Genomic DNA, 13865 nt, shown 5'->3' on the forward strand with positions numbered 1-13865 from the left:
CTCACCTCTGAACGAAGACAACTGAATTTTTGTTGAAATAAAGTGACGATCATGACTTGGAATAAAACAACATTTTGCGGTTTGAATGATATTTTTGCAGCGTGCCAGCCATGAGCATGTGAACGAAGTCCACTTCGATGGAGGTAAGCTATCAGGGGCTTGTTCAAGTAGGGTTGGTAGGAACAAGATGATGAAGACAGAATTTGTCAAACTTCGAGAATAAATCAAAGATAGAAGTGAGGCTTACTGCGGAAAGCGACAGCTGATCTGATGCATGAACATTTCTTTGCCTTCTCCACGTACGTGATGCGTGATGGTGATGGAGACCTCGATCCATCAGCAAAACAACAAGCAGGCAGTAATAACGTACTATCTCTAGCGCGCCGCGCCCGTCCTTAGCCTAGGCTAGCCATGGCGGGCGTCCCGGCCATCATCCTTCTTATTAGCTTCCTCCTCGTGCTGCCGTCAGCAACGGCAATAGGCAAGGTCTGCGGCAACGCCGGCAACTACACGGCCAACGGCACATATCAGTCGAACCTCGCCTTCCTCGCCGCGACCCTCCCAACCAACACCTCCTCGTCCCCACAGCTCTTCGCGACCGCGACCGCCGGCCAAGCCCCCGGCGACGTGGTGTACGCGCTGGCGCTCTGCCGCGGCGACCTGACAGGCAACCTCACCGGGTGCAGCGCCTGCGTCAACGGCGCGTTCCAGTACGCGCAGAGGATGTGCCCCAACGCCAAGGCCGCCAGCGTCTACGACGACGACTGCCTCGTCGGCTACTCCAGCGACAACATCCTCGTCCCGGCCTTTAACGTCACCCGGGACATGAGCACGCTCTTCAACTACTGGAACAACGCGGCGACCACCCCCGGCGGCAACGCCACCCAGGTGGCCGCCGACGTCAAGGACCTGCTGACGCAGACTGCCCAGCAGGCGGCCGCCAGGCCCAGCAGGTTCGTCACGGCCTACATGGACGCCTCCAGCACCGCCATCCCGACGCTCTACTCTCTGGCGCAGTGCACGCCCGACCTGTCCGCCGGCGACTGCATGGCGTGCTTCCAGCAGATCCTCGGCACGCTCAACGCCACGACGCCAGTGGCAGGGCGGGTCCTCCTGCTGCGGTGCAACTTCAGGGTCGAGAATATCATGTTCTTCGACGGCGCACAGATGATGCAGATCACGCCGTCATCCGGCGCTCCGGCACCACCACTTCCGGCTCCGACGACGAATAAGGGTATGTGGTGAGCTGGTGACGACTGATGAGTTCATGTTATTTTCAATGCATGTTCTGTTCTTCTGGTGTTCCCAAACAATACAGTTAATTAGAAGTTACTACTGCTTGCTGATGATCAGACAATTAACGTTTGGACTTTGGAGTGCTAATTATTATGACCTGATTGTTGATGCATGCTTGTTTGTCTAGGATCTGGGGTGAAGCCCTGGGTAATTGCGGTGTCTGTTGCACCTCCTGTAGCGGTAGTAGCGTTCTGCTTCATCCTTTACTGGCGTTGGCAAAGGAGGAGAAGGTACAGAAAAGGTGAGTTGATTGTTACCGACATCTCGCTCTCTGTCTCATATAATTCTTACAATTATATTGGACATTTAAAGTGATCAAATTCTCGACTATTATGCAGGTGGATCTAGATTACGACAAAAGCATACTCACAACTTGAAAGGAGATGAGCTAGATTGGGAAATGGAAGCAGAGCTCTCAGAGTTTTCTGTTTTTGACTTTCATCAGATATTGGAGGCTACAAATAACTTCTCTGAAGAAAATAAACTTGGGGAAGGTGGGTTTGGCCCTGTCTACAAGGTAAATGTGCAGCACATGTGTATAGTCCAAATTATGTGATGATCAAATAGCAGGTCAGACGTTTATAGTCCTTAATTATGAAACTAGGCATACAACTATATAAGCATACCATGGTGTATATGTGAAGGTGCATGTTTGGTTAACGATGGATACGCTAGCTAGTTGCCTGTTTGTAAATGAAGACTGCTGCATATATTCTTCTAATGAAGATGAATGTGGTAGATTTGCTTTCTCTAGTTACCTGGGAACTGTGACTTGTGCATCATAAAGAACCTGATTGCGGCAAAATTAAATACCGGTGAAGTAACTTTTGAATACTTGCTTTCTTCACAGGGTCAGTTTCCTGATGGAATTGAGATAGCTGTTAAGAGACTTGCTTCACATTCAGGGCAAGGTTTCATAGAGTTCAAAAATGAAGTACAACTCATAGCAAAACTGCAACACACAAATTTGGTTAGGCTCTTCGGATGTTGCTCTCAGGGAGAGGAGAAAATTTTGGTCTATGAATACCTGCCAAATAAAAGCCTGGACTTCTTTATCTTCGGTAAGTTTTTTTTTTCACTTAGGTTTGATACTGGTTATGATAACGATGTTCCAAAATGAATGAAAACTTCCCCTGTATGTCAGTTTCTGGAAGTGGGATGAGAATATTTCCCTCCCTAGATATTTCTAGTATGTATACAGTTTCCAGTTTATTGAGTGGTTTTCTGTTATACTAACATTTAATGGATTTACAGATGAAAACAGAAAATCATTACTGGATTGGAACAAACGTCTGGCAATAATTGAAGGGATAGCAGAAGGACTTCTCTACCTACATAAGCACTCACGCTTGCGTGTCATACATCGAGATCTTAAACCAAGTAACATTCTTTTGGACAGTGAAATGAATCCTAAAATTTCAGACTTTGGGCTAGCAAAAATATTTAGCTCAAATAACAATGAAGTTAGCACTACAAGGAGAGTGGTTGGTACATAGTAAGTATCGTATAAATTGATCTACCTATGGACAATGACAATACATATCAACCAATGCATATAAAATAATTTGATACTTAATTACTTTTCGTTTTAGTGGCTATATGGCTCCCGAGTATGCCTCCGAGGGCCTCTTCTCTATCAAATCTGATGTATTCAGCTTTGGTGTTCTCATCCTTGAGATCCTTAGCGGAAAAAGGAATTCTGGTAGCCATGACTGTGAAGATTTCATCAATATCCTTGGATATGTAAGTTTATCGATCTACATGTAGCATGTAAAATCATTTTGTTAGTTTAGTGTCATATCTACATTAATCGTTGTGTGATGAAACTACAAACAGGCATGGCAATTATATGAAGAGGGGAGATGGAGGGAACTCATTGATTCTTCATTGGAACCCATGCATCACTCAACTGAAATCATGAGGTGCATGAACATTGGATTGTTGTGTGTACAAGAGAATGCAGCTGATCGACCAACCATGTTAGATGTTGTTGCAATGCTAAGTAGCAAATCTAAGATCTTGGCTAAGCCGAATCACCCAGCATATTTCAATGTACGGGTAGGAAATGAAGAGGAATCCAGTACTGGTACTGTGGCACGCAGTATCAATGAGATGACCATATCTGTCACAACTGGTAGATAGTTTTTTTGTCCCATGTGATTACTTTTGAGCCAATATATATAGAATTTCTCTTTTGGTAATGTCCGATGCAGATATTCCATTAACTGATGGGGCCACTACATATACAGAATTATGGTACCATATATATATAGGCCATAGGTTTATTTAGTGATATCGTGTGCATAACTCATTCTATTTTGTGAGTTTTTTCTTGAGGAAAGAGTAGGGCAACCCCTAATAGATAATATATTTAAATATTATGATAAGTATACTTAAGTGATTTAGGCACAAGGATGTTGTGAGAATACAAAATACTACAAATATTGAAAAATCTTTGTTGAACCTTGTGGGATGTTTATATAGGACTATATGGCTTTGTAGGGCAAGGAGCCTCTCATATATATAAGATAAATTATTACAGAAGTGCAATCGGTCCTAAACTTAAATTATCTAGAGATATCGAATATACGCTTATCATCCATCATAGTGGTAGTACTAGCAATGTGGACTCTCAGAGACTATATATAGCTGAAATAAACCAAAGAGTTTTTGACCAAGTACACAATAGCCCTTTTGTTGCCTAAGGTAGATGAGAGTGGACGTTGTGGACATTGCCATACAGGAGATTGTTACAGGTCCAAAGCACCAAGCACACTGTTGATGTTGCTTTTGTGTGTTTCGTGCCCTCATTTCACCTAACCACTACGCCATAGCTATCGATCACTTCGGGTTCAAAATTGGTTTTCACTATCAGATTTTAATCCGACAATGGGCAATCAGCCGTGATACCCATATCATTTTACTGCGGGTTGCTCACCCAGTAGTGATGCCCATTTTTGTGAAAAAAATAAAAAACCCAAAAGAAAAAGAAAACACCAGCGTCGGTCACGCCCTTGCCATTGCACTTTGATTCATCCATAGATCGATTCATCACAGAGAGAAAGGGAGATTCAACACATCACAAATAGATTCATCACATCATAGAGAGGGAGAGATTCAAAACATCATTGATGGATTCATCAAATCACAGAGAGATAACATATCAGAGAGAGAGAAAGACTCAATGCATCATCAATTCATCCACAAATCATTGTGTCAAGGAGCTCTGCCTGTGCCCCATGCTCCGGCCGAGGAGGCTGTAGCATCCGGTTTCAAGGACAAAATCAGATAAACACCATATGTGAGCCCACGAAGTTAAATCTCACATATAACTATAAATAAGGGTAATATCAAAAGACAATACGTAAATATATAGCGTATTAGTATAAAGAATGCAACCTCAGGGAATAGACAACGGAAAGACAACTCCGATCTTCAGGCGAAGACTCCAGATCCACAGAGACAACTGACTGGTTGATCACAAGCCTAATTCCTCTAAACTCTAGCAATCTGGTACCCGTCCAAGATTTTTATCTAAATAATTAAAAAATAAAGCAAGTGTAAGTACATGTCGTACTCAACAAATATAACATAGGGTTCATGAGGCTCAAAAGGCTGACACTGGTTTAACTGCGATTAGCTTTTAATGAGTCATCTCTTAGCAATTGAGTAGCAACAAGTTTATCATAAGCCCATAAACCCATGATCAGGTAAACATGAATAATGAATAGCATAAACAGTAATCATTAGTGAGCATCTTCATCATCAGTGTTATTAGTGTTCATCATCTATTCCATAAGGGTTCCAAGGCCGCTCGTGACCGTAAGCACGGCTGATATACCAGTTTTACACTCTGTAGAGGTTGTACACTTTCATTGTGAGTCGTGATTTACCCTTTCGCCCAAGGTGATCAACTTCTTGACCCACTACCAAGGAAGGTCGGTAGGGTTCACTATGAAGCATTTTAAAGGTTCGTCTAACAAGTTAGGACCATTAGATTCACTCGGCAAACAGATATAGGAACCCCCTGTCGAATGACATAATTCCATGACGGCTATACATATAAGAGTAGAGGTTGTCCTATATCCGATTCGGTAAGCCATTATTACGCCAATAAAGATAACCACTAACAAGCTAGAAAAGATCCTCATACTGAGCTAAAGCCAGAGCCATGTAGCCCTCATAGTTGTACTGTAAGTCCTGGATGATCACTTACAGATAAGTCCTTATGGAGAGAAATATAGAGCACCATAAATATAGCCAATGCTCTAGCCCCCTTATTCCATGTTGCTAAAAAAACATCTTTTAATGTTTATTGCATATACCATTAGTCAAGTTACAAGATCATGGCTTTAGTTGAGTACTAGCATCATACTACCCAATACAATACCTCATAGGTATTAAGATACGAGGTACAAAGTACTAGGAATTCCTTAATGGTAGTCAAGGTAGACACATGCAGTATGAATTAAATCATTAAAGGTGTATACGACAACAAGGAAGATCCCATGCTATACTTGCCTTTTACACTTGATCAAACCTCCTCATAATTTGCTTCTGGTTATCACCTTCCGGTCTTCATCGCTCACAAACGATTCTCGTTCTACTCATAGCAAGCACCATGCATAGACAAACATACAAGCAATAAATAAAAGTAACTAAGAACAATTCACCACACGAGAGAAAAACAACATACTAAAAGAGAGCTCGTCACTATGGTCACAAGATCACGAGAAACGCCGAGAACAGTACTACCGTTGAAAGGAATGACTACCGGGAGATTTATATTATAAAAGTAAAGAAAAGCCTACATGCTTGATTTGTTTTAATTTAGCAAAACCATATCAAGCATGTTAATTCAGATTAGACAAAACATATTTTAATTCTAAAATATGGGTTAGACTAATCATATTTATTTATAAATATTATTATATAGTTTAGGCAAATTAAAGTTAACCGTGCGACAAGAAAGTTTCATGTGAGAGCATCTAATTTAGTTTGAACATATGAAACATGTTTAACCTTAAGTAGTTTATAATTTGAAAACACGTTCATGTTAGTAGTAATCAAATTAACAGCAGTATATGAAAAGGAGAATGTTAAACCCTATGTTATTTTTAATTTAGAAAGATATTTACATAACCTTCAATAATCAAATTAATATTTAAATTATAATTTTCAAAAATATGAACCATATTAAACGCCCTGCTATACCTTAGATTATTATATTATTGTTAGAAAACATAAAAGGAAACTGCCACACCGTAGGTGAATCGACGCAAGATTAAAGATGCTAGATTAAGAGAACATCTATTCTACCCATGAAATTACCAGAGCGACAAGGGATAATAAGTAATTAAGTAATTAAATAATTACATTAGTCACCTTTACCTTGGATAAAGGAACGCATGTCCTCAAGACCAGAAGAGACAGTAGCAGCTTGGCTACTGTAGGCGGACGATGATGAAAGCTGGACATGGTCTGCCCGTTGGACTAGCAGGCAGCCAGGCAGCAAGACGCGGAGCTAGTTCGGCTACGTAGCTGGCCGGACGGTATCGGCGCAGCGCCGGGCTGGGCAGCGCGGCGGTGACGATGACGGCGAGAGAAGGATGAGAAAAATATGATTTACTACACGAGGGATTTCCTAAACTAGGGGCTCCCCTTACAGTAATTTTGGTGTGCCTTGCCCAAGGGGTTGGTACAGATTTATAGAAAGAAAAATTTTCCACATCTACATCAACTAGCAATATGGTACTAATTGATGTTGCACCCTCCATATTTACTAATGGGCCTAAATAATCATTAAAGTTTATTAATAAATAAATGCATGGGTCTTTGAGATTTATTAGGATTATTGCACATGGGCTTTGAGCATTGGGAAAAATGAGAGATTTATTATTTTTGGAATAAATTAATTTCATGGATAAAACAATTCTAGAAAAGTCCAGAATTGATATTTAAGCCACGAAAAATACTCCGAGACCTCCGAAAATTTGGGAAAAATCCTCAGAGACAATTTAGAACATGATGAACCCAAATAAAGTATTTAGAGCCCATAAAAATATTGTTAGAAACTTGGAACATAAAAATTAAGGTGAAGGAGGTAGGAATTAAATTCTAGAAAGAAGCTGAAAATTTCCTAGAGATAGATATTCGTCTCCTAAACGTATAAAAAACATACATTTTGCACATAGAAACATGAGGTGCGATTGGCATGAATACAACAAACACGTTTCTACCTTATGATAAATTTTAAATTAATGAAAATTTTTATTTTCCTATATTTTCATGTGCACAATAATTCACAAATAAATCATTTTAACTCTATTTTCAAAAGTGACAAATTTTAGGGTGTTACAATTCTACCTCCCTTAAGATGAATCTCGTCCCTGAGATTCAGACGACGTCGACTAGGAGATAGGAATACTCTGCCTTTGAATTCTTCTTTACTTCCTCGTGCAGTTCCATCGTCTTGATAAGGATCCCACTTTACTTTGCACACCTATTGACCTTACTCCAAATAACTTACCAAAAGGATTCCAAGATTCTGATAGATACTCCAAACGATACTCTGATAACTTCAATCACTAAGCACATTTCCTATAATACTAATTTTCTTCCTTAAAATACTTATCTTCCAACAGAGCCTGACAAATCTCTTAGTCAGAAGGAATTTCTACTACCAACCTTCAAAACATTAATGATTTTGGTCAAGTTGCTCAAACATGGAATTCAATTCTTAGCCCTTGGTGTCACCCGAACCTTCTTAGCACAATTCTCTATTACTAAGGGCATCGGTCGCAACTTTTACTTCTCTAAGTGATAGCACTTTTTCAAGTCATAAGCAATTTCATTCCAACGAGAGTAACACAAGCTCAAGACCCACTTAGTGAAGATGTCCTGTAGATTCTTGTGTTCCTCCTAGATATCACTTTTACTTCTAAAAAGACAGTACTTCCATGCTCCACAATGGATAACTCCATATGCATGTTAGGTAGTTCAACTCACGCTTTCTTAGTTGACTTAATGAACAAGGTACTATATTTTTCTTCTTGCATTAGGACACATTCCACACCTTGACAAGGTGCATCATTGTAGTTGTGAAGCTCTTATCCAGATCTAGCAAAGCTAATACTTAGATTTTACTCCAACCTCTTCTTGGATTCCCTCAAACAGTTACCTGAAGTTTCTTGATCCAAACTAACTTAAAACCTCTTCCAGTAGCATTATCAATATCTTGATGATCTTGGTTAAACCTCCCTTGAACCTTTAATCAAACCTCATTGAGACTCTGAACTTCTTTCACATCTTTGGGTACCACCACGCTTTCCCTACGCAAACTAGAACATAGGATACTTTATCTTGTAAATTTTTCAATTTGGCTACCCCTCTTAAGAAAAGATAAACTAGGGGACACCAAGCATAGCTTGCATCTCCTTCTAGACGAGTTAACTATGCCAGCGGCGGGAAGCGCCACTGCCTCCACCACCGCCGGTCTCCACAGCTACACCAAACGTCACTGCCCTAGCGTAGATCATCACCGGTGAAGCAGCAAAGGCAGAGAGCTCTTCCAAACTCTCCGACGGTCAGATGCACCTACATTTCCCTCTCTCTCTCTGTCTCCTTTCCCAAAGAAAGCTCTAGGTCTATTTGATTCAATTAGTAAAGTAAACACCCACTAGATCCACTACTAGATGATCCAAACTATCTAACAATGGTACCAGAGCAAGGTTTAGTATGTGGATCTGGATCGGGGAAAGAAAAGCAAATCGAACCCTAACCCTAGATCGGGTATGGGAAAAGTGGAGATGAGATTGAAACATGGTTTCAATAAAGAACAGACTCTAACCCTAGCTGGGTGAAGATGGAAGGGGCTTAGCTTCAAGACCGCTTGATCTGAACCCTAAACCCATGACCAGATCTCGGGGAAAGAAATAGAAAGAAAAACAGAGAAGAAGGTGATTCAAATCGACCAGAAATTTCACCAAACCCTAAAATCCCAGTCTAGTTCGTAGATCTAGATCGAGGACAGGAAAAGAAAAGAGAGAAAGATTGACCGATCTGGATCGGATCGGGAACGAATAGGCCTTAACCCTAACCCTAACTGTGATCTCGAATCAAGAAAGAAAGGATGGATTGGAAGGGGTTTTCTCCTACCTAGGGATCCCCTGCGCCGTCACCACCACCTACCGTCGCACTGGACATCGCGCGGGATAGGGCTCCATCGCCAGGCTACTCGGCAGCGGCCCGCTCAGCCATGGGCAAGCGCGCGCACTGACGAAAAGCCCAACGGCGGCGCCGGCTTTGTGCACGTGCAGGGCGGAGCCCCTCTTCTTCTCCCTCAGCCACCGAGGACGGCTGCTGCTACGGCTACGTCTCTGAGCGGCGCTGCGCGATGAGAGAGAAGGGGAGGGAGGAAATGAGTTTAGGGTTTCATGGTGAGGCCACTCGTGCCGGTTTTGTTCGCGCGAAATGCAAGGATGGCCGTCCGATCAAGATCCGACGGTGAGGAGATCGAATGGGCCGTTTCGTAGCCCAGGCGGGATTGAGCTTTCTCGGCCCAGGCCTAGGTTGCGGCCTGGGCGCGGGGAGGAAGGCGCGCACGTAGTGGTGGGCCATGCGCTACTGCTGCTTGCGGGCCACGCGCTGCTGTAGCATATGGGCCGAGTGCGTGAGCAGCTGGGCCGCGCGCACTGCTGCTGCTGGGCTCCAGGCTACACAGTGCTGGACCGGGCCAGAATGCACAGTGATGATTAAGAATTGTTTTATTATTTTTCAGAAGCAAATTTTGATGATTTCATTCAAAGAATGATTTAAAATCTCTGATAATTATTGCACCAACGTGTTAGAATTTTCAAAGAGTAGAAAAGTACAGTAAAATGCTTCTGAAAAGTAGAAAAGAAATTTTGTCAATTTTTCGCTGCAAAGTTAATGGTTTATTGTCTTCTAATTTGAAGAGCAGTTATAGTTATTCAGTAAATGATGAAAAGTTTATCCTCCAGTTAAAATTAGAACTAGTTGGAAAATTTTTAATTGGAGGAATAGTCGGTTGATAGTTAAGATAAATTATAATATTGTTATTTTCTGACCAACGTTGATGATAACAATATTATAAGTTTATTTATGAGTTTAAGTTTAAAGTTAAATTATTGTATTGTTATTTTCTGACCAACATTGATGATAACAATATTATAATTCTATGAGTTTTATGTTTAAAGTTTAAATCTCTGATGAATTTTACATCAAAGTGACCAATTTTTCTGAGAAAAGATAAAGATCAAGGAATGCTCTTAAACTAGAGAAATGTATTTTCATGTTTCCGTTGCAATGAAGTTGATTGTCTTCTAATTAAATTCGAACCAACGGGAGAATTTAATTTTGAGGAGCAGTACTATGTTTTCAAAATTATTGATTTTCTATACGTTAATTCTATTTCTGCCCAACGGTGATGTGGAATTAATGTAGAAGAATGATGTTTTATTCTATTTCTACCCAATGGTGATATAGAATAGAACATAAAGATTTCAAAGTTTAATGAACATTATTATTGAATATTTTTTCAGATAAAAGATCTCCATGCTTTCATTCTTGAAGGCAGTAAGAGAAATGAGCTGGGTACTTATGACTCAGATGATGAAATGCCTAAGGGCAAGTTATGTATGAAAGAATGCCATTGTTTAAGAGACTGTGTTCTCTTTAAAGAATGGCTTCAAAAGAAAAGAATTCTAGGATATTGATCCAAGAAAAGAGATAGATCAATGAGAGTCTTCATTGAGAAATGTCTTTTATGTACTCTCTGTGAAGAAGAACTTATTTTTAGCTTCACTTATGAGAGTTGTAAAAGTCATATACATGGATTAAACATGTGTGTTAAAAGAATATTCAGATTTATTTCTAAATTTGATGATTGAACATGAGCCAATCCTAGCAATTATGTCCGTTCAAGGGAATTATCTCGCATGGCGGGAAAAGGTTGTGATAGTACTCGCATGGCGGGAAAAGTTTGAGAAAATACCCGCATGGCGGGGTGAAGTTGGCATAGTACTTATCCCGTATGGCGGGAGAAGGATATGATGACTCATGTGCTCTAAGTGTATTCCACACATGGAGAAAAGTTTGGGGTAGCTCTTATGCTATCCTAGAATTGACCGTACACTCTGATTGTGTCATGGTCATTAAGTACTCAATGAGTTTAAGAACAAAAGAAAGTTGCATGTGAACCAAAAGATAAGAATGATATGCAAGTGTGACTTGCAGAAGTATTGATAATAATAGACTATGTTGAGTTTTGAAGTGTAATGAGGAAAATATACTCCTATACGAATTTTGTTTGCATGATGTAATCATGTGGATGAAGTAAGTAATCAAAGTTTCTTCATTCACAAGAGTTCTAAATGTTTCAAAATTATGGTAGAAAAGTTCATACCACATTTCGAGGGGGAGAAATGTAAGATTAATTAAGAAAGATACTTCCCCATACTTCAGATAATACAATGCATACTATGCATTGAAGGTAAAAGTGATCTATAAAAGATAAATGTGATCGTTGAGGGAGTAAGACGGTCATAATAACGATACCCCTAAAGTAAAGAAATAGCTAAATTCCTGGACTTTTTATAGTTCCAATAGGAAGATAGCATAGTCGGCTAGTATTCATACTAGACGAGTTCAGAGTTATCAAGGCGGTGCTAAACGCGCCGTATGAGTTTTTTAGTAGATTAAACCCAAAATAAGAAATTTGAAGATACACCATCTTTTCAGAAGATGGAGTAATCTGGGGGAGCATGGTATGTAGATACCTAAGGCTTGAATAGTAGTGGGATTACATATCCACTACAGTGTTTTTTAGAGCAACAAATTGCTTTATACATGCTGATGTTGTATGACATACAACACCAGATGTTAGCTCTTAAAGAAGATGAATAAGTAAACAAGGATCTTGTGATACAGGAGGCTATAGAACAATTGCTTTTTGGTAATAAAGAGTAACAATAGCCCCATATGAAAGAAGTGCCATGAGGCTCCAGAAGGTCTCAAAGAATAAGAAAATCAGATATTTCTGGTGACTAAGGAGTCAATGTTAAGAGAAAAGCCATGAGAGGCGTTCACTCATCTAAATGGCAAGAAGCAAAGGAAGATGAAATGAAATCGATAAATACCAACGATGTTTGGGACTTAGAAGAAATTCTCAATGGAGCCAAAACAGTAGGCTGTAATGGGTCTGTAAGACAAATGTGACTCCAAAAGGGAATATGGAAAGCTATAAAGCGCCACTTGTGGCAAAATGATTTACTAAAAGAGAAGGAATAGATTATAATGAGCATGCAAGGATTCTTTTAGAATCATAATGGTGTTAGTGGCACATTACGATTTATAGTTACATCAGAAAGATGTAAAGACACATTCCTCAATGGGGATTTGTATGGAAAAGTTTATATGGCATAACTCAAAAGGTTTTGTCAGAAAAGAACGTAAGGGATGTTGCTTGAAGAAATCTATTTATGGATTAAAGCAAGCTTCAAGATAGTGATTCTTGAAGTTTGACAGTACAATAAGAAAGTTTGGGTTTTAAAGAGAATGTAGAGGACAATTGTATTTATGCAAAGTTTAAACATGGGAAATTTATTTTCCTAATCCTGCATGTGGGTAGCACCTTACTCGCTAGTAGTGGCGTTAATCTACTATTGGAGAAGAAGCAGTTCTTGTCCTCAAGTTTCAATGAGAATGGTCTTGGTAAAAAATCATTCATTCCAGGAATTGGAACTTACCGAAATAAAAGGAAAAGGGGTATTAGAACTATCTCAAGTGTATACTTAGAGAAGATTCTAAAGAAATAAAGTATATATGTGAATAAACATGCGCCTGTTCCTATAGTCAAGGGTAACAGTTTTCGGAACTTTCAGTGTTCCAAGAATAAATGTGAGATCGATCAAATGGATGTCCTATATGCTTCAGCTGTTGGAAGCTTACTAAATGCTTATAAGCAAGAACTTAGCCTGACATAGTTTATGTATCCGGGATGTTTTTGGCAGAAGTCTAGTCCAGATATAGATCACTGGAATGGAGTTGAGAATGTTTTGCAATTGTGCAAAGATTTATAGGCCTCATGGTGAGTAAGAAATAATAAGTACTCTCAAATAGTTGTGGGTACAAAAGTTAAATTTTGGAGAGATGTTTAGTGAAACCCACATAGTAGCTAACACTCGTAGTTGGAGTTTTATTGTAGAAAAGCTCCAAAGAAACAGTTATGGTGTCATCAAAGATGCATACCCATGGTATAGCTTGTTATGAGGCTTAAGAATAGGCAAAATGGTTAAAAAGAACTTACACCCAGAATTGATAATGGTATACAATAGCAATAACCATTTAAGTAGTTCGCTCCTATAACAACGGGTCAAGTGTGCTGCCAAACACATTGACGTTAAAGTTGTACGTTGTGAAGGAGAAAGTCTAGAATCATACTAAACGTATTGAACATATAAGTACCAAGCAAGTGCTTGCGGATCCGCGTACAAAAGGCTTACCACCCAGTGTGTTTGGAGAACACATAGTCGATATGGGTTTATGGT

General features: G+C 39.9%; 1 protein-coding gene across 1 annotated transcript; it reads left to right on the forward strand.

Annotated features, from left to right (window-relative positions):
* Positions 1–411: 411 nt before the first annotated feature.
* LOC136539247 (cysteine-rich receptor-like protein kinase 10) lies at positions 412–3438 on the forward strand. The gene is made up of 7 exons (XM_066531186.1): positions 412–1234; positions 1424–1537; positions 1635–1813; positions 2147–2357; positions 2551–2791; positions 2889–3039; positions 3133–3438. The coding sequence occupies exons 1-7, from the start codon at positions 412–414 to the stop codon at positions 3436–3438; spliced, it is 2025 nt and encodes a 674-aa protein (XP_066387283.1).
* Positions 3439–13865: the final 10427 nt, after the last annotated feature.

The sequence above is a fragment of the Miscanthus floridulus genome, chromosome 2 (genome assembly GCF_019320115.1).
Source record: "Miscanthus floridulus cultivar M001 chromosome 2, ASM1932011v1, whole genome shotgun sequence".
Classification (NCBI taxonomy): domain Eukaryota; kingdom Viridiplantae; phylum Streptophyta; class Magnoliopsida; order Poales; family Poaceae; genus Miscanthus; species Miscanthus floridulus.

Excerpts from the sequence above, each read along its gene's own strand:
- LOC136539247 (XM_066531186.1), top strand. The coding sequence starts at position 412 with ATGGCGGGCGTCCCGGCCATCATCCTTCTTATTAGCTTCCTCCTCGTG. Across the intron at positions 1,235-1,423 it reads GGCTCCGACGACGAATAAGG|GATCTGGGGTGAAGCCCTGG; the intron begins GTATGTGGTGAG and ends TTGTTTGTCTAG. Across the intron at positions 3,040-3,132 it reads TCATCAATATCCTTGGATAT|GCATGGCAATTATATGAAGA; the intron begins GTAAGTTTATCG and ends AACTACAAACAG.